This window comes from Siphateles boraxobius, unplaced genomic scaffold (genome assembly GCF_051911475.1).
Source record: "Siphateles boraxobius isolate OS27281-9 unplaced genomic scaffold, OSU_SipBor_1 18, whole genome shotgun sequence".
Taxonomy (NCBI): domain Eukaryota; kingdom Metazoa; phylum Chordata; class Actinopteri; order Cypriniformes; family Leuciscidae; genus Siphateles; species Siphateles boraxobius.
The window spans coordinates 6330041-6347500 of NW_027508788.1; the positions used below are offsets into that span (position 1 = coordinate 6330041).

Sequence of the window (17460 nt, forward strand, 5' to 3'; positions counted from 1 at the left end):
CTTCCGGTGATGTCAAGTATCCAAAACGCGCCAAAGTTTAGACGGACGCGCAGTGTAGGCACTTATAACTTGTCTGTGTAAATATACCAACACAACAGATAGACAACCTGTTTCACATTGGAGAGCTTTAACACTGATGCATGTGATTCGCAAGGTATGTTTATTTGACAAAGTAACATAAAATTGACATTGGACAGCATCTGATTGTCGGAGTTGACATTTTACTTTTGTTTATATAACTTACTTGCTAACCTAGTCATATTTAGCATGTATGTCATTATGTTTATTTATTCACAACTAATATATTCTGTGTCCTTTTAGCTTTTTTGCTAAAAGTTTTCCCCCAAGAGCTGCTTATTACTAACTGTAGAGTAAAACCTAACGTTAACTGGTTTGCTCTCACTAGTTCTCAAGGATGTCCTGACTTGTGTCCACAGATCTGATCATGTCTGTACCTTTTGTTAAAGACTGGGATGTGGTACAAACCCTCGGAGAGGGGGCGTATGGAGAGTAAGTGACCAGTAGGGTTCTTTTTTTATTAGTGCCATCCTGATCAGTTGAAGATTTAAAATATATTAATCTGCTTCAAATTGTTGTAGGGTGCGACTGCTGGTCAACAAGAAGACAGAAGAGGCTGTGGCTGTGAAAGTTGTGGACATGGCAAAAGCCAAGGATTGTATAGAAAATGTGAAGAAGGAGGTTTGCGTATGCAAGATGCTCTCACACCCCAACATTGTACGTTTCTTTGGGCATAGGAGTGAGGGGACGACACAGTACATCTTCTTGGAGTACTGTAGCGGAGGAGAGCTCTTTGACCGAATCGGTGAGATTTGGACATTTGTTGTTTTGTTGGATCAGTTTCTTTGTCCTGTAATTTAGATCTGGTGGGGTCTGAATGTTTGTGACGAGCGAGAAGATTCTACTCAAAATGTCATTTGACTCCCATTCTGACAGAACCGGATGTTGGGATGCCAGAAAAGGAGGCACACAGGTTTTTTCAGCAGTTAATAGCTGGTGTAGTAAGTTTTTGAATGATTTTAAAATGTTTTCTTTGACTCTGGTTTGTTTTGTGAACAGTTTTCACCCCATAGCTGCCTTTGTAGTGAAACTATAATCTATCTCACTTACAGGAATATCTTCACAGCATTGGGATTACACACCGTGACATAAAGCCTGAGAATATTCTCCTTGATGATAAAGGTACATCTAAATGGTTTTGTTTATAAACAACAGATTCTATCATTATAAAACAGATTCTAGAAATACAATGTTTCAGTCACTCTATACACACAACAGTGGTAGCTGTGACAAAAACAATTTTAAAAAATTGTTAATTGTTTACAGTTATACAATGTATATATATTTATATATATATATGGTTTCCTATTTAAATATAGTATAAAATATTATTTATTTATGTGATGCAAAACTGAATTTTCAGCATCATTACTACAGTCTTCAGTGTCACATGATCCTTCAGAAATCATTCTAAAATGCTGATTTGATACTCAGTTAATTATCAATGTTGGAAACTGGGGTGCTGCTTAATATTTTTTTATAACCTGTGATACTTTTTTCAGGATTCTTCAATGAATAAAAAGTTAAAAAAGAACAACATCTATTTAAAATAAAAATCTTTTGTAACAACATGCACTTCTGTTCAAAAGTTTGGGGACTGTATTTTTCTTTTTCTTGTTTTGAAAGAAATTAATACTTTTATTCAGCAAGGATGTGTTAAAGTTGTTGTTATGAAGTGATAGCAAAGTCTTTGTTAGAAAAAATTCTTATTTTGAAATTGTATTTATATGTCGAATATATAAAATGTATATACATGTGTTTGTATACACGGACACAATTTATAATATTCAACATTTCATTAAAATGCATATTTTCTCTCAGATAATCTCAAGATCTCTGATTTCGGACTGGCTACCATGTTCCGCCACCGTGGCCGAGAGCGGCCGCTGTCCCGTTTATGTGGCACTCTACCCTATGTTGCCCCCGAGCTGATGTCACGATCGGCGTTCCACGCTCAACCTGCGGACACTTGGGCTTGTGGCATTGTGCTCACTGCAATGTTAGCTGGAGGTAGGACAACAGTTTTCTGAGTGTCATTCAGAGAAAGCATCTTATTGTCAAGATTTTAGCATACACTGCATTTTTCCTTAGAGTTACCTTGGGACCAGCCCAGCGAAAACTGTCAGGAATATTTAGATTGGCTGGAGAAGAAGATCTACCTCACACCGTGGAAGAAAATAGATGCTGTGGCCCTGAGTAAGTAGCTTGGCTTTATTCAATCCAGTATATTTTTTGTATTTATTTAGACCGGAATATCATAGAATTGTGGGCTCTTTTGACTTGGACCAGAAAGCAACTACTAAGAACACCCTAGCAACTGCATAAAAACATCTTAAAAAACACTCAGATTATATGTGATGCTTAAGTTTGTGTTTTATTTTCTTTTTCAGGTCTGCTATCCAAGATATTACTGCATAATCCAGAGGAAAGGTTTACCATTCCTGAAATTAAGAAACATCGTTGGTTTTGCAGAAGTTTCAAATCAGGTACTGCTTTCAAGCATTAGCTCATTAACTCTTAAGTCTTTCAAGAATTTTTGTGATTCTGTTGGATCTGTATTTTTGACCACAGCAGTAAAACGACAGAGTGAAATGCCAGTAACCAAGATGCATCGGGCTGACTCAGAGCTCTCACAGCTGAGACGAAAAAACAGGTCAGTACGACAAATGAATGCAAATGGCCACTGAATGACAGGTTAGTATGAAGAGAAACTGTGTTCACTAGTATATGCTATATTACGTTCTAATGGCCACATCCATCACTACCTATGTGTTTCCTCAGTGATGACAGAGCACAGATCTCCAGCTCTCAGCCTGAACCGCAGGGATTGTGGGAGGAGAAGGAGGTTACAGTGCACACTGATGTCAGTGTCAGCTTTTCACAGCCCACCTGTCCTGACCACATGTTGCTGGGCACCCAACTACTTGGCACTCCGGGTGCCAGCCAGGTAACCTATTCTATAAAATAAATAAAAATGATAGTATGCTGCTGACTTACTGTTTTGTTTTTCACTTCTTTGTTTTTGTGCATATACAGTATATGCTTTATAATTTATGTCTGTTATTTCTGTCAAAAATGTTTGTTCTTATTCCATAGTAGTGCTTCAATTTTATTTCACCCATATTGTTGAAATATATTGAGTTATTTATTTAATAAAACTAATTAAATTAAATACTAAAAAATGTTTTATTCGCTTATTTTATTTGTATTTTTTTGCAGAACCCATGGCAGCGGTTGGTGAGAAGGATGACCAGGTTCTTTACTACGGAGAAGGCAGAGGCGTCTTGCATTGCTCTCCGTGATGCTTGCATTGCTATGGGTCACACATGGAAACAGAGCTGCACCAATCAGGTCACTAGATAAAACAATCAGTTGTTACATTAAAGTATTTTAAATAGGGCTGCAACTAACGATTATTTTGATAATCGATTAATCGGACGATTATTTTTTCGATTAATCGATTAATCGGATAGAAATTAAATTAGATTTTTTATTTATTATAACTAAATAAAACCGTAAATCAGGGTATTTATGTGTAAAAGTGTACTTTAAAAAGTGCAAAAGCCACACATTGAGTTTTACTAATATCAATATTTGCATTGTTTTTAATGATAATTGCTGATGGCAAGTTGACAAACATGATTATTGTTAAAAAAATGATATCCAACATATTATGTTTTAACACAATTTTTGTTAAAACAAATTTACACAGACATGTTGTTCAGATGTGAATATCTGAACTAAAAACATCTAAAATATATAATTCATTAAATTTTTATTTAAAATTAATTATATATAAGGAATATAAGGATAAAGAATATAATATATATTATATATAATATATAAAAGAATAATATAAGGATAAATTGATTAAATAAATATAGAAAGACTGAAAACAATTGTGTGAATGTAGAGCCGCAGTAGATCGCGTTTGAAAAACAATTAAAACTTAGTAGACAAATGCTATAAAAAGAGAACGGAATGGAGGTAACGTTACCCAGCAAGCTAACAGGCGAAATTATGCATTAGTGCACAAGCATTCGCTGAAAACCACTGAGTACAGTGACTAAAAAACAATATTTTACTGCTGCTGTTATTAACTGCCTTTATATTTAGTGCTTCGCTTTGTAAAGACCGTTTTAATTTAACCTATTTCTGCGGTAGCGCTATTTTAATCCATCACTTACGTTGCGAGCGAACTGATTGCGCAACCTGATGCTCGAGACAAAATACAGACATCCCAAGATCCCGGAAGTCCCGGGAGTCTCCCGCATATTGATTGCGGCTCCCTGATGCCCGCGAATTAGTTCAAACTCCCGAAATGAAATCTACTCGGTTACTCACGTAACCTCAGTTCCCTGAGTTAGGGAACGAGTATTGCGTAGCTATACGCAGTGGGGGAAACTCCTTTTCCTCGATTTACTGAAGCCTTTATGTAAAGCGCATTTGCAGCTGCACAGCTAGAACATGAGCGTCTGGCTCGCTCATAGGCTGCGCTGCGGCAACTGCACATCCAATGGCGCAGGCGCCTCTGACGTGCAACCAATGAGATCACTCTGCGTCATACACGTCAGAGCCCGCCAAGGGGGCGTGACCTCAGTCTATAATAGTCCCCGAATTCGCCATTATAGCAGGTTTAACGACTGAAGCGACAACTTGCCATGTTACTATAGAGCGGCTGGCTACGCAATACTCGTTCCCTAACTCAGGGAACTGAGGTTACGTGAGTAACCGAGTAGTTCCCTTTCGAACGGTCACTTCGTATTGCGTAGCTATACGCAGTGGGGACGCCATGCAAAACGCCGCACTGAGTAACTGGCTGCCACTGCAACTCAGGCCCCTGAGCATACAGAACAAGCCATAACCGCATAATTATGTATAAATAGACCAGACACCGTCAGGTCTAAAATAGTACACATCAGTTAGAAATAACCCAACATACTACACCAATGAACCCAGACACTGTCGGGGTTATTGGTATATGAACATATAACCAGTCAAGTGGGTTTATATATGAAATTATAACCGGCCAAAGCAGGTTTTATATATGTATGGAATATAACCGGCAAAAGCGGGTTTTATATATGTCATATAACCGGCCAAAGCGGGTTTTATATATATGTAAATATAACCGGCAACAGCAGTTTATGCATGAATACAACCAGCCAGCAGCGGGTTTTATATATATATGTGAATGTGATAGTGCACAGTAATATATGACAAGACCAGCCACCGACGGGTCTTAATCATACCGAAAGCACCTTCGCCTGCAGGGAAGGCACTTCCCTATTATAGAAACTCATAAATGTGGAAGGCGAGGACCAGCCGGCCGCATCACAAATATCACTAATGGGAATGCCAGATGACCAAGCCCATGACGAGACATACCTCTGGTCGTATGGGCCTTGATACCTATAGGGCAAACTTGACCCGCTGCGGTATAAGCCATAGAAATAGCATCCACTATCCATCTAGACAGTCTTTGCTTAGTGACTGGATCCCCCTTGGATCTACCACCAAAGCAGACAAAAAGCTGTTCTGATTGTCTAAAAGACGCAGAAAGCTCCCGATAGATTCTCAGCGCTCAGACAGGGCAGAGAAGATTAACCTCTCCATCCTCTGCAGAAGGAGGGAGGGCTGATAATGTCACCACCTGTGCTCTGAACAGTGTTGAGAGCACTTTAGGAACGTAACCATGTCTGGGCTTGAGGATGACTCTGGAGTCATCTGGACCCAACTCCAAACATGCAGGGCTCACAGAGAGCGCCTGCAGATCTCCCACTCGTTTGATAGATGCCAACGCCATAAGGAGAGCGGTCTTCAGCGAGAGGGTTTTTAGATCAACCGATTGGAGCGGTTCGAAAGGCGGACCTTTCAGAGCCCCCAGGACCGTGGAGAGGTCCAGAGGCGGCACAGACGGAGGCCTGGAGGGGTTCATTCTCCTCGCACCTTTCAGGAATCTTACGACCAGGTCGTTTCTTCCCAGTGACTGGCCAGCCGTCAGAACATGATGTGCTGCTATGGCTGCCACATACACTTTGAGCGTGGACGGGGAGCAACCCGCGTCCAGCAGCTCCTGTAAGAATGAGCGAACCACTGATATCACACATGACTCTGGGTCAGGCTGATTTTTCGAGCACCAGCTGGAAAAACCTGACCATTTTGAAGCATACAGGCGCCGAGTCGACGGGGCCCTGGCTTCAGATATAGTGCTTAAAACCTTCTCAGGAAGGTCCTTGGGTACCCGTTGAGGGGCCAAACATGAAGGGCCCATAAATCGGGTCTCGGATGCCACAATGTCCCGTTCACCTGTGTGAGGAGGTCTTTCCTCAGTGGGACAGGCCATGGGATTGTGTCCGATAACTGAACTAGTTCCGGGAACCACGATCTGGTTTTCCAGAGAGGGGCCACCAGAAGGACTGGGCACCCGCTCTCTCTGACCCGTTTGATGACTTGTGGAATCATCGAGACGGGGGGGGGGGAAGGCATAAAAGGGACGGTTGGGCCAGACATGGGCCAGCGCGTCCCTGTTCTTCGAGAAGAACAATTTGCAGTGGGTGTTGATTCTCGAGGCGAAAAGGTCGATTTCGGCCTCGCCAAACACCTTCCATATTAGACTGACCGTCTGTGGGTTCAGGGACCACTCGCCGAGGGGAGTGTTGTCCCATGAAAGCATATTCGCGCCCACATTCTGGACGCCCGGGATATGCGCTGCTCTCAGAGAGCTCAGGTTGGTTTGTGCCCATATAGAGGAGGTCTCTCGCCATCGCATGCAGGTTCCCTGACCTGATGCCCCCCTGGCGATTCATGTAGGCCACCACTGACGTATTGTCTGTGCGGACTAAGACGTAGTGACCTCTGAGGTTCGACAGAAATGCCTTCAGGGCCAACCCAACTGCTTTCATCTCCAGACAGTTGATATGTAAGCTCTGCTCCGTGCTCGACCAGAGGCCGGATGCAGGCATGCCCTCGTGCAGCGCTCCCCAACCCAGGTTGGACGCATCTGTAAGAACCACTTTCCTCCTGGAAATTGTTCCCATTGTCACCCCCTCGTGGTGCCAGTTCTGAGCCCGCCAGGGAATCAGGGTTCTTAAACAACCGTGATTCACCATAACGCGCAAGCTGCCTGACTGCCATGCATGAGTTGGCCCACAGCGTTTCAGCCAATGCTGCATCGGGCGCATGCGCAGTAATCCCATGCGGAGTACTGGCGATGCTGCTGCCATGAGACCAAGCAGTTTCTGAAATTTCTTCAGTGGCGCGCGCTCGCGCAATCTGAAAGTGCCTGCAAGCGCTCGCACCGAGAGCGCGCGCTCTGTGTGAGTCACGCTGTCATAGCTCTCGAGTCTAAAACTGTGCCCAGAAAGATCATGCTCTGGCTGGGGGTTAGTTTGCTTTTTGAAACATTGATTGTGAAACCCAGGCATTTTAGATGGCCGAGAATCAAATCCCTGTAAGCTAATAGCTCGATTCTCGACTGTGCCCGCACCAGCCAGTCGTCGAGATAATTTAACATGCGCACTCCCTGAAATCTCAGAAGAGAAAGCGCTGCATCCACACACTTCGTGAATGTACGGGGTGCCAACGATAGACCGATCGGCAGAACGGTGTATTGATAAGCCCGGCCCTCGAAGGCGAATCTCAAGAATGGCCTGTGACGAGGATTTATTTGAATGTGAAAGTAAGCATCTTTCAGATCCATTGTGACAAACCAATCCCCCGGGCGCACTTGCGCGAGGATATGTTTGATAGTTAACAATTTGAACGGCCGTCTCATGAGAGCTTTGTTCAAATGTCTCAAATCTAGAATGGGTCTGAGACCGCCGTCTTTTTTCGGAATCAGAAAATAGCGGCTGTAAAAACCCATATTTTTTAGCGCGGGGGGGACTAATTCTATCGCCCCTTTTGCTAATAGATTTTGTACTTCGGTGCGAAGCACGTGACCCACGTTGCTTCTCACCGAAGTCTCGAGAACCGCCTGAAATTCCGGGGGTCTGCGAGCGAATTGGAGCGAGTAACCTCGCTTTATAGTGTTTATGACCCAACTCGACACATTGGGGATAGCTTGCCAGGCTAGAACCCGTGTGGCTAGGGCTTGACACACTGATTGGGGCTGGTCGCCTAACGTAGGGGGACCTGATACCCTTATATTGTGATTTGTGCACACATTGAGTATTGGACTGACTGTACAAGCATTTGCGTGTGGGGAAGTCAGTGTTACAACGGGGGAGGGGCCACCTAGTGAAGGGGGACCGTGAACCCATATATTGTGATTTGTGCACACCTTGAATGTTGGACTGACTGCACAAGCATTTGCGTGTGGGGAAGTCAGTGTTACAACAGGGGAGGGACCGCCTAGTGAAGGGGAACCGTGAACCCATGTGTTGTGCTTGTGAAACTGATAGCTAACATTTTGAACGGCCGTCTCATGAGAGCTTTGTTCAAATGTCTCAGATCTAGAGTGGGTCTGAGGCCGCCGTCATTTTTCGGAATTAGAAAATAGCGGCTGTAAAAACCCGTATGTTTTAGCACAGGAGGGACTAATTCTATCACCCCTTTTGCTAATGAATTCTGTACATCGGTGCGAAGCATGTGACCCACGTTGCTTCTCACCGAAGTCTCGAGAACCGCCTGAAACTTTGGGGGTCTGCGAGCGAATTGGAGCGAGTTGCCTCGCTTTATAGCGTTTATAACTCAACTCGACACATCGGGGATAGCTTGCCAGGCTATAACCCGTGTGGCTAGGGCTTGACACACTGATTGGGACGGGCCGCCTAACATAGGGGGACCTGATGCCCTTATATTGTGATTTTTGCACACATTGAGTGTTGGACTGACTGTACAAGCATTTGCGCGTGGGGAAGTCAGTGTTACAACAGGGGAGGGGCCGCCTAGTGAAGGGGGACCGTGAACCCATATATTGTGATTTGTGCACACATTGAATGTTGGACTGACTGCACAAGCATTTGCGTGTGGGGAAGTCAGTGTTAAAACAGGGGAGGGGCCGCCTAGTGAAGGGGGACCGTGAACCCATATATTGTGATTTGTGCACACATTGAATGTTGGACTGACTGCACAAGCATTTGCGTGTGGGTAAGTCAGTGTTAAAACAAAGGAGGGGCCGCCTAGTGAAGGGGGACCGTGAACCCATGTGTTGTGATTAGTGCACACATTGAATGTTGGACTGACTGCACAAGCATTTGCGTGTGGGGAAGTCAGTGTTACAACAAGGGAGGGGCCGCCTAGTGAAGGGGGACAGTGAACCCATGTGTTGTGCTCGTGTGCTTTATTTGGGTCGCCGTGAAAACGGCGTTTGTTTGCAAAGACGCGCTCACTGCTGCGGGCCTGTTTACAATAATAAAATCCCCAGCCGCCTGAACTGTACAGGGGGCTGTGGGAAGTTTTGCTGGCTTCTTTGAGGGTGGTCCGGCAAGCGCGGGACACGTGCCCTCTCTTTCCTTTGCGTGCTAGGACGGCTTTGGCGGGAAGCGTTCGGCATCAGCCGCAGGGCGGGGCTGAGAGGCCTGTTTCGCCGGCTTTGCTGGTCGGCGCCAGCTAGCACGGTTAGTTCCACTCGAGCTCGAGGTCCGCGACGGCCTGTGTTAGGATCCGAAGCATTTCAGCGTCGGAGTTAGTCCTGCCTCGCTGGGTCCGCCGAAAGAGACGAGGCCCGCCACGTGGTGGTGGGGGGGCGCTGATCTCCCTCGAACGGGACCGGAGATGACTGAGCTGGAGTGAGTGAAGCACGCGGGGACGTGGCCGGCGTGCATTCACAAACGTCCGTGCTCTCTGGATGCCGTTGGCTGCGGCGCTTCTTCTTCCTCGGCTGAAGTAGGGCCGGAGAAGGGAGCGCGGGTGATGCGGCGCCGCCGTCTCGAGAGAGAGCTAACGTTAGCCGAGTTCGCAGCACGGAGATAGGCATGCACGCGCAGGCCGCACATCCGCCGACAGAGAGTGCATTCTCTGCGTGGTAGAGTCCCAGGCATGAAATGCAGCTCGCGTGTTCGTAGGCCTCGTATAACACGAGGCATATGGAACAACGCTGATACAGATATAAACACATAATAAACAGATATTGAAAAGGATATCGCCGGATAGCCACAGGAGAGACGGCGTCAGGAGAAACACGGTTGAGATGTGTAGTCTGCTGAACTGTAGCTCGCTCAGGCTGAAGGCTTGTTCGACGGCGAAGGCTCAATAAATGGTCAGAGACGTGAAGTTTGTCGCTGAAGGAGTAAAATCTGCTATAATGGCGAATTCGGGGACTATTATAGACTGAGGTCACGCCCCCTTGGCGGGCTCTGACGTGTATGACGCAGAGTGATCTCATTGGTTGCACGTCAGAGGCGCCTGCGCCATTGGATGTGCAGTTGCCGCAGCGCAGCCTATGAGCGAGCCAGACGCTCATGTTCTAGCTGTGCAGCTGCAAATGCGCTTTACATAAAGGCTTCAGTAAATCGAGGAAAAGGAGTTTCCCCCACTGCGTATAGCTACGCAATACGAAGTGACCGTTCGAAAGGGAACTAGAGCGCGCAAGCAAGAGCGCGCATGGGAGACAGGAGAGACTGCTCCAAACCGTGTAGCGCGCGCGCTCGGCAGAGCGCCTGAGGGAGAGAGACCTTGCGTGTGTGTGCGTACCAGTAAACGCTCCCCGTGACGTAAGCAGACCAACTAATCGATAATGACATTCGTTGACAACGATTTTCATAATCGATTATAATCGATTTTATCGATTAGTTGTTGCAGCCCTAATTTTAAATACTTTGCACTAAATCTTGAACCATATAATGCACTGATCTTCTTGTTTTTGTCCCTTTTTCTCTCTTTCTATTCATAGGCGACAGTGTCCACAATGGATCGCCGCAATAATAAGCTGATCTTCATAGTACACTTCCTGGAAATGGAGGAACGCATTTTAGTAGATTTCCGACTGTCAAAGGTAAGCAAATTACTTTTATGCTATAATTTATGGCTTATTAATTACATTTACATCACTATGATGATTCTAAACTAACTGGTTTGTCAAGAATCTTTGAATAAAGAATAATTATTTTTATAATTAGTATTTATTTTTATAAAATACAGGTGAAACTCGAAAAATTTGAATATTGTGCAAAAGTTTATGTATTTCAGTAATTCAAATTAAAAGGTGAAACTAATATATTTACTTTATATAACTATATACATATGTATGATTATACTTTTCAGAGGGCCGACATTTTTGTATTTAAAATCCTTTTTTTTTATTATTGTTTTCATGTAATATTCTAATTTTCTGAGATTTTGAATTTGTGGTTTTCATAAGCTGTGAGCCATAATCATAAAAATTATAACTTTTGCACGATATTCTAGTTTTTCGAGTTTCACCTGTACTTGTTTTGAATAGTAAAGCTCTGTCTTCTCAAAACTGTTCTTTTGTATTCTAGGGGGACGGTTTGGAATTCAAGAGAATATTCCTGAAACTGAAACTGAAGCTGTCTGACATTATTAGTAACCAAAAGGTTTTGTCTTTGAATTGATGCATGTCCACATTTTAACATGCAAAGTCTACATTCACATATGCATATACACACACACTAAGTTGTTTTATGATTGTGGAATGTGTTTGGATTTGTGTTTGTAGTTGTATATGTCTGTTTTTCTGATCAGTGAGTGAAGTGAGGAGAAACTGTCAAGTTTAGTTTATCTGTTCATTTGTGTTCTGTTACTGAAGTGAAGAAGCGGTTTGAGTTCTGCTGCCCCTTGAAAATATGCAAGTGAAAGCAAAATTTTAAATAAATCTGTCATTAATAATGCTGTTTGGCTTAGACAGCTTTGTTTAAATTAGAAAAGGGAAGAAAAATGTATCATGTTCAACCTTCATTTTATTCAACGCTGAGTTCAGAAATGAGTGTATTTTGCTTACAAAGACAATTCATTCAAAAATATCAAGTTGTCATTTACCTACATGATTGGTTTACCTCAACCCATGTGATTCAGAAGCAGATAAAATCAGTTTAGTTCATTGTAAATAGACACATGAAAGGTGAATGGTAAGTACTCAAGTCATTTTCAATCTGTGTACTGGTGTAGGAGAAGCAAGCAGTAAATGTAGAAAAAAATATAACAATCCTCCTATTAATGAACAAAATTTGCTTGTTTAAGTCATACCAAAACCATGTTAGCTTGCTAATATCGATTATAGATGTTATCTAAATGGGAGACACTTGCAAGTTGATCTTATAAAATTGCATTCAACACACAATTATTTTTCCCCCTTTCTTAATTCACTTATTGATGATGAGACTGTGTTTCTGATCCCCAGTAGTAGTAAATGTATGGTAACAAACATGGTTATGATCAGCCTTGTCTTTAGCTTGAGGCCATGACAGTAATAGTTACATTTACTGGCTCCTCGCCAGGGGGAAGGTTTGTAGGTGTTGCGGTTGGCCTTGGCAGTGCCATCGATGCTGCTGTAAGAGAAAGCATTTTTTTTTTACGTTGCTGAAGTTAACAAAAATATTTCTAATTATTTTGGTATGAGTTGGATAAATAAGTTTCAATGGTGTGCGGTACCTGGACTAGCTGGTGGGCTTGGCTGTCCTGTACCTCTCTCCCCCTCTGCTGTTCCAGGAACCTCATCCTCAGGGAAGTTAATGTTCTCTCTAGACTGGCTATTCTGCCTGAAAAACAAATAGTTGTTAAGTAGTCAATAAATAGTAAAGAGCAATCAAATAACTGTTGAATATCAATTATCAAAGCATACCTTCCAAATATCAAGTCATGAAGCCCTGTAAAGTGTGAAAGTGGTATTAGCATACAGCCTTGCTAGTGTTAACTATGAAATAAATGGATTTTTTTCAACATTAAGGATGCGTAACTCACGTGGGTTATTGTTGCGGTTCCGTACCACATACAAGAAGAGCAGTACAGTGATTATTGTGGCTATGATCATGCCCCCGATGGCTGCCCCAATCACAGCTGGGTAGGCATTGAAGGGAGGTTCGGCTGGAAGACAGCATACCTGTATCAGCTTCACAATATCAGTGTCACAATAGTGTACCATGTTACCATGGCAATCGGACATTTATTCAGAGGCTTATAAGAGCTCTTACTCCATAATATAAATTGTAATGTGTAACTGGTTTTTGTGAATAAGCTTAAACATTTACTTGGGTTAACTAGTTTATTAAGCATCATTAGCATATACGATCATATGCTCTTTTTTTTAGACGCAAGTTGTTATCAGACAGGATGAGATGAGTTGACAAAAGTAATGTCAGGAAAGGTCAAAGGGTAAGTTAACAGGCAGGTCATGTAAGAGGAAAGGGATAGAAGGATGGAGATGTGTGAGTATGGAAGTGGTCAAGTGTGCATTTCACCTGAATGGACAACAAAACAAAAAATAACAGCATTAGATTTTCAGTGAGTGATAACTAAAAAAATAAATCCCAACAAAAACACCCCAATCTTAAACATTTGCCAACAGAGTCAAATTATATTCTGCTTTTCTATTTTAATGTAATTCATGTTTATATGTGCATTGATGCTCGGATTTTCAATGTACCTTGTAAGTGTTCTCACCTGGGCTCTTTATCTCTGAATGTCTTCCAATGGTGCGATGGTTGAAGGCAGTAATGCGAAATGCATAGGTTTCTGTGGGAACCAGATTGTTGATTTGGTAGCTTCGGGAATCAGGCTCCAGATTTACCAATTTCTGCCAGGGAAGATCGCGGTTTCTTTTCTTCACAGGTTCAGGGAGCATCTGGCTCTCTATAAAGAACCCAGTGAGCTCGCCATCAGTCTGGAGCTGCCACTCTAGGTCAACATCAATCCGTTGACGACTGTTGTAAATTATCTTACTGATGCTTATATTTGGGGGCATTGGATACCCTGAAATAGGAATATTTAGAAAGTTATTCATTTATATATAACAACCAATTAAAGAGCTACAGGAGTTGGGATAGATACAGTGATACCCATCCATGTGCATTATGTACCCTTGTATTGTAAGTACTGTATGTGAAGTATAATGTCAGTATGATACTTAAAGGCTTACTTACTCTTCACCATCAGCATAATGGGAATCTCTGCCCCTCCGACAGCATTGGTAGCCGAACACCAGTACTGTCCGCTGTCCGTATCGCTGTCCGTTTCCCGCACGGTCAAGTTGGTCCAGGCAGCAGCCCGCTCCAGGACATACTTCTTAGGAGTCTCATTCACATGCTGTTTCAGGTTGTTGTACCAGGTGATCTCTGTGACAGGGTAGTTTCTACTCAAGATACAGGTGAGCTGGACATCACTACCCTCATAGACGGTCATCACACTGCGCTGGGTTACTAGGACTGGTGCCTCTGAAGACCAAAAGGACAGTTTTAAATGGATTTTTTCACGGTTTTAAAAGAGTGCTGAAGAATAATGACTGACCCTTTCTTACCCAGCTTTAAAGTACATTGTTTGGTCCCTTTAGCCAATGGATGTTTTGCATGGCATATAAAGGCCTTGCCACTGTAGACAGCACTTGACCGCAGTACCAGGATGTTGGCATTCTCCTCAGATGTGCCTTGCATGTCCCCTGAGCTGGAGGCCCACCATACCAGGGCTCGAGGGAACCCGCCTTCCCAAGAGCAGGACAGCATTAGGTACTCATTGTTTCGAGTTGCATATGCAGAACACTTTGGCTCCCCATAGGGCATCCCTGGGATCAAGAGTATGTACAAATTATTTACTGACCTCTCGTTAATCTCAACGTGAACTAGGTGCTCTTGGTTTTACACTTACAAGTTCTGGCACTGCAACTCTGGATTTCATTTGATGCGATGTGTGAGCCTTGACAGATGAACACAGTGTTGTTTCCAGTCTCTTCACCTTTCTGAATCTTGGTGATGTTTGTGAGTACCTCGCTCTCTTCTCCAAACACATACGGGGTCCATCTCAAAGTGGCTGCGGGGATACCACCCTCCCATGCACAGCGGAGGGCCAGGTCAGTGTAATTGTTTACTGGTGAGATTGAGCATGTTGGAGCGCCATCTGGAGGATCTGTGGGAACAAAACCATTGTGTAACAAAGGGCAGTGAAATGGATCCAAGGTAATTTGGGCCAATTTTGGAAACTGATAGAGGCAGAGAAGTGCTCCTGAATTTGAGCCGATTGAAGAGGTCGGATTAGTTGTCTATTATTTATCTAGATAGAAGAGGTAGTCATCTCCTAGAAAGTTCAAGAGTAGTGAAATATTGGATTGGCATCTGCTAAAAAAAACCCATCACCTATTAGGATTTACCTTTATCATTCCTGTTTCAACTGAGCCAAACTTTAAGTCATATCATGAGAAGGTGTTGCTGTGTTAGTATACAGTATCGGTGGGGTTGTTAGCACCCTGGTCATTCAAGAATAGATGTACATTCAAGGCATGAAGGGGGGATTGAGGTGTTATGACAAAGCAAAACAAGACCTTTTGGCCTTTCTCGACTTGTCATAGCACAGAAACAATCACACCTGCTGTATACCTTCAGCTCTCAGAACTGTCCTTCACTTCCTCCAGATGCACGTCCACAATCGGCCACTGGAATCCTGACACCTTTGTTTACGTAACTGTCTTTATGTTTGTGTGAGCATGTTTGTGTAAAGGAAAATATGTAAGAGGAAGCAAAGGCAAGAAATTTGAGAAGCAAACTTGAAGAAGCTGTAGAACTCTATCAGGACAGGTTGAAGAAACAGCAAAGATGGCCACCAGAATCCAGGCAGGGGTTTGTGGGAGCACTCACAGTAGACGGTGAGGGTGATGGTTTTCCTGGAGCGGGTGTTGAGGTAAGTGTTCTGAGCCAGGCATGCATAGTGGCCCGTGTGCATGCGTAGGACCTTGGTGATGGTGAACTGTGGACCCGTGTACACCTGGGAGTTGTTGTAGAACCAGACATACTGACTGGGGGGATTAGAAGAAGCTTGACACAGGAGGGAAACTGTCTCTTTTTCCAGGGCAGAATAACCCCGCTCTGTCACTGAGTAAGGGGTGACATCGATCTGAGGCTGGTCTGGACCAACTAGAAAAGAGAAAGATCTTTACATGGAAGATTCTCTTTAAATTGCTTTTCATATCCCAGACTAAACTTATATGATGCACCAAACTGTGTTGTTTATTTCAAAGAGTACTTGGGAGTCTCTTACAAATGATGTCGAGCCAGATTCGGTCACTGCGCTGCTGGTTGACTTGGTTGCTGGCAAGACACCTGTACCATCCAGTGTAATTGCGGTTGACCTCAGTGACATTGAATCGGTTGTCGTCATAGATCTCAGCCATGGTGGTGAGCTGGCTTTCCCGACTCTCCTGTTCCCATATGTAATTAATAGGCCCAGTTCCATTCTCCAGGCCACAGCGCATGGTCATTGACGTGCCCTCCACTGGCGAAGAGTCGCTCATCAAAATGTAAGGTTTGGTAACTGGCACTGTTAAAGTCATTACAAAATGGAACCTCATTACTGATAGATCATGAAAGATAAATATAATTTTACATTATTAGCACACCTAAACAATATACAAGTTGATGTCAGTTTAACCTTTTCTTTGTTTGCTTTTTTATTTTATTTTTATTGGAAATTACCATTACATGTATTCATTTATTAATTTAGTTGATGGTAACAAACAATTCATGCTAATAACATCAAAGTTATACCTAACTAGATCAATCACTAGTTAATCACAAGACTTCTTAAGTCAAAGTGCCTTGGTGTAATTAATTTAACAACACTGGTTTTGATGTATACTAGTTTTGATGTATACAGTAACACATGATGGTAATTTAGGGTTTCTGCACCACTTTAAATCCCAGGGGCAACATAAATGAACCTTGAACTTGGTCAGCCATTGTTCAGATCAGTACTTAGACAACCACTGATTACCACTAACCTAGAACATGCAGAAATACATAGTAGTAATACAGCTTGGCTCCTTCCGGGGTATCATACAGTGCCTGGCAGGTGTACACTCCTTCTGCAGCCAGAAGAAGCTTCTCAATGGACAGAGAGGCGCTGTTGCTGATAACTGTCAGATCACCTAAGTCGTTGGCTAATTTCTGTATTTTGGGACCCTTCCCAAAGTTGTACACCACAGCACGGATGATGTCTGTGCCCGGTTGTGTGAAGCCCCAGATGTAGACATCGGGTAAGGTGGGGCCACACTCCAAGATCACTCCACGTCCCACCACGCCATTGGTCTTGGTCTCACTGTATACCACCTGTCCCGGGTCCAAGATATCTACGCCTGGGAGAGCACACAAATCATTTTAAAGGTGGCGGTGATCCAAGATATTATTAGCATTGACTAAGTTGCTAAGGGTATGTCACGAGTAGATTTCTCTTCACTTGTATTTTGACAATATGAGAAATAATATGTATTTAATTTTCCTC

The 17460-nt window shown here is 43.4% G+C and overlaps 2 protein-coding genes across 4 annotated transcripts in view; one reads left to right on the forward strand and one right to left on the reverse strand.

The window, feature by feature from the left end:
- The first annotated feature begins 2 nt into the window (after nucleotides 1–2).
- chek1 (checkpoint kinase 1) lies at nucleotides 3–11871 on the forward strand. The gene is made up of 13 exons (XM_077233092.1): nucleotides 3–154; nucleotides 438–510; nucleotides 600–823; nucleotides 955–1019; nucleotides 1131–1200; nucleotides 1900–2088; nucleotides 2170–2274; nucleotides 2469–2564; nucleotides 2650–2731; nucleotides 2860–3025; nucleotides 3298–3429; nucleotides 10916–11017; nucleotides 11505–11871. Exons 2-13 carry the CDS (start codon nucleotides 446–448, stop codon nucleotides 11595–11597), a joined length of 1389 nt encoding a protein of 462 aa, XP_077089207.1. The 5' UTR covers nucleotides 3–154; nucleotides 438–445; the 3' UTR covers nucleotides 11598–11871.
- A 53-nt stretch (nucleotides 11872–11924) lies between these two features.
- The window catches only part of vsig10l2 (V-set and immunoglobulin domain containing 10 like 2), a 5991-nt gene continuing 455 nt past the window's right edge, over nucleotides 11925–17460 (reverse strand). The window contains exons 2-12 of one of the 3 annotated variants that reach the window (XM_077233089.1): nucleotides 16961–17314; nucleotides 16222–16500; nucleotides 15822–16097; nucleotides 14839–15096; nucleotides 14495–14755; nucleotides 14121–14411; nucleotides 13642–13950; nucleotides 12943–13065; nucleotides 12824–12848; nucleotides 12634–12740; nucleotides 11925–12530 (exon numbers count right to left, since the gene is read on the reverse strand). In XM_077233089.1, coding sequence (XP_077089204.1) covers nucleotides 12430–12530; nucleotides 12634–12740; nucleotides 12824–12848; nucleotides 12943–13065; nucleotides 13642–13950; nucleotides 14121–14411; nucleotides 14495–14755; nucleotides 14839–15096; nucleotides 15822–16097; nucleotides 16222–16500; nucleotides 16961–17314 — 2384 coding nt within the window. In that variant the 3' untranslated portion in view covers nucleotides 11925–12429. Of the gene's footprint in view, nucleotides 12531–12633; nucleotides 12741–12823; nucleotides 12849–12942; nucleotides 13066–13305; nucleotides 13440–13641; nucleotides 13951–14120; nucleotides 14412–14494; nucleotides 14756–14838; nucleotides 15097–15821; nucleotides 16098–16221; nucleotides 16501–16960; nucleotides 17315–17460 lie in introns of those variants that run through there. The other 2 variants (XM_077233090.1, XM_077233091.1) reach the window with 2 other exon arrangements.

What these genes read in the sequence shown, in the direction of transcription:
- chek1 (XM_077233092.1), top strand. Translation starts at nt 446, where the DNA reads ATGTCTGTACCTTTTGTTAAAGACTGGGATGTGGTACAAACCCTCGGA. An exon ending in TTGCAGAAGTTTCAAATCAG is followed by an intron (nt 2,565 to 2,649) that starts GTACTGCTTTCA and finishes TTTTGACCACAG; the next exon opens with CAGTAAAACGACAGAGTGAA. An exon ending in AACAGAGCTGCACCAATCAG is followed by an intron (nt 3,430 to 10,915) that starts GTCACTAGATAA and finishes TTCTATTCATAG; the next exon opens with GCGACAGTGTCCACAATGGA.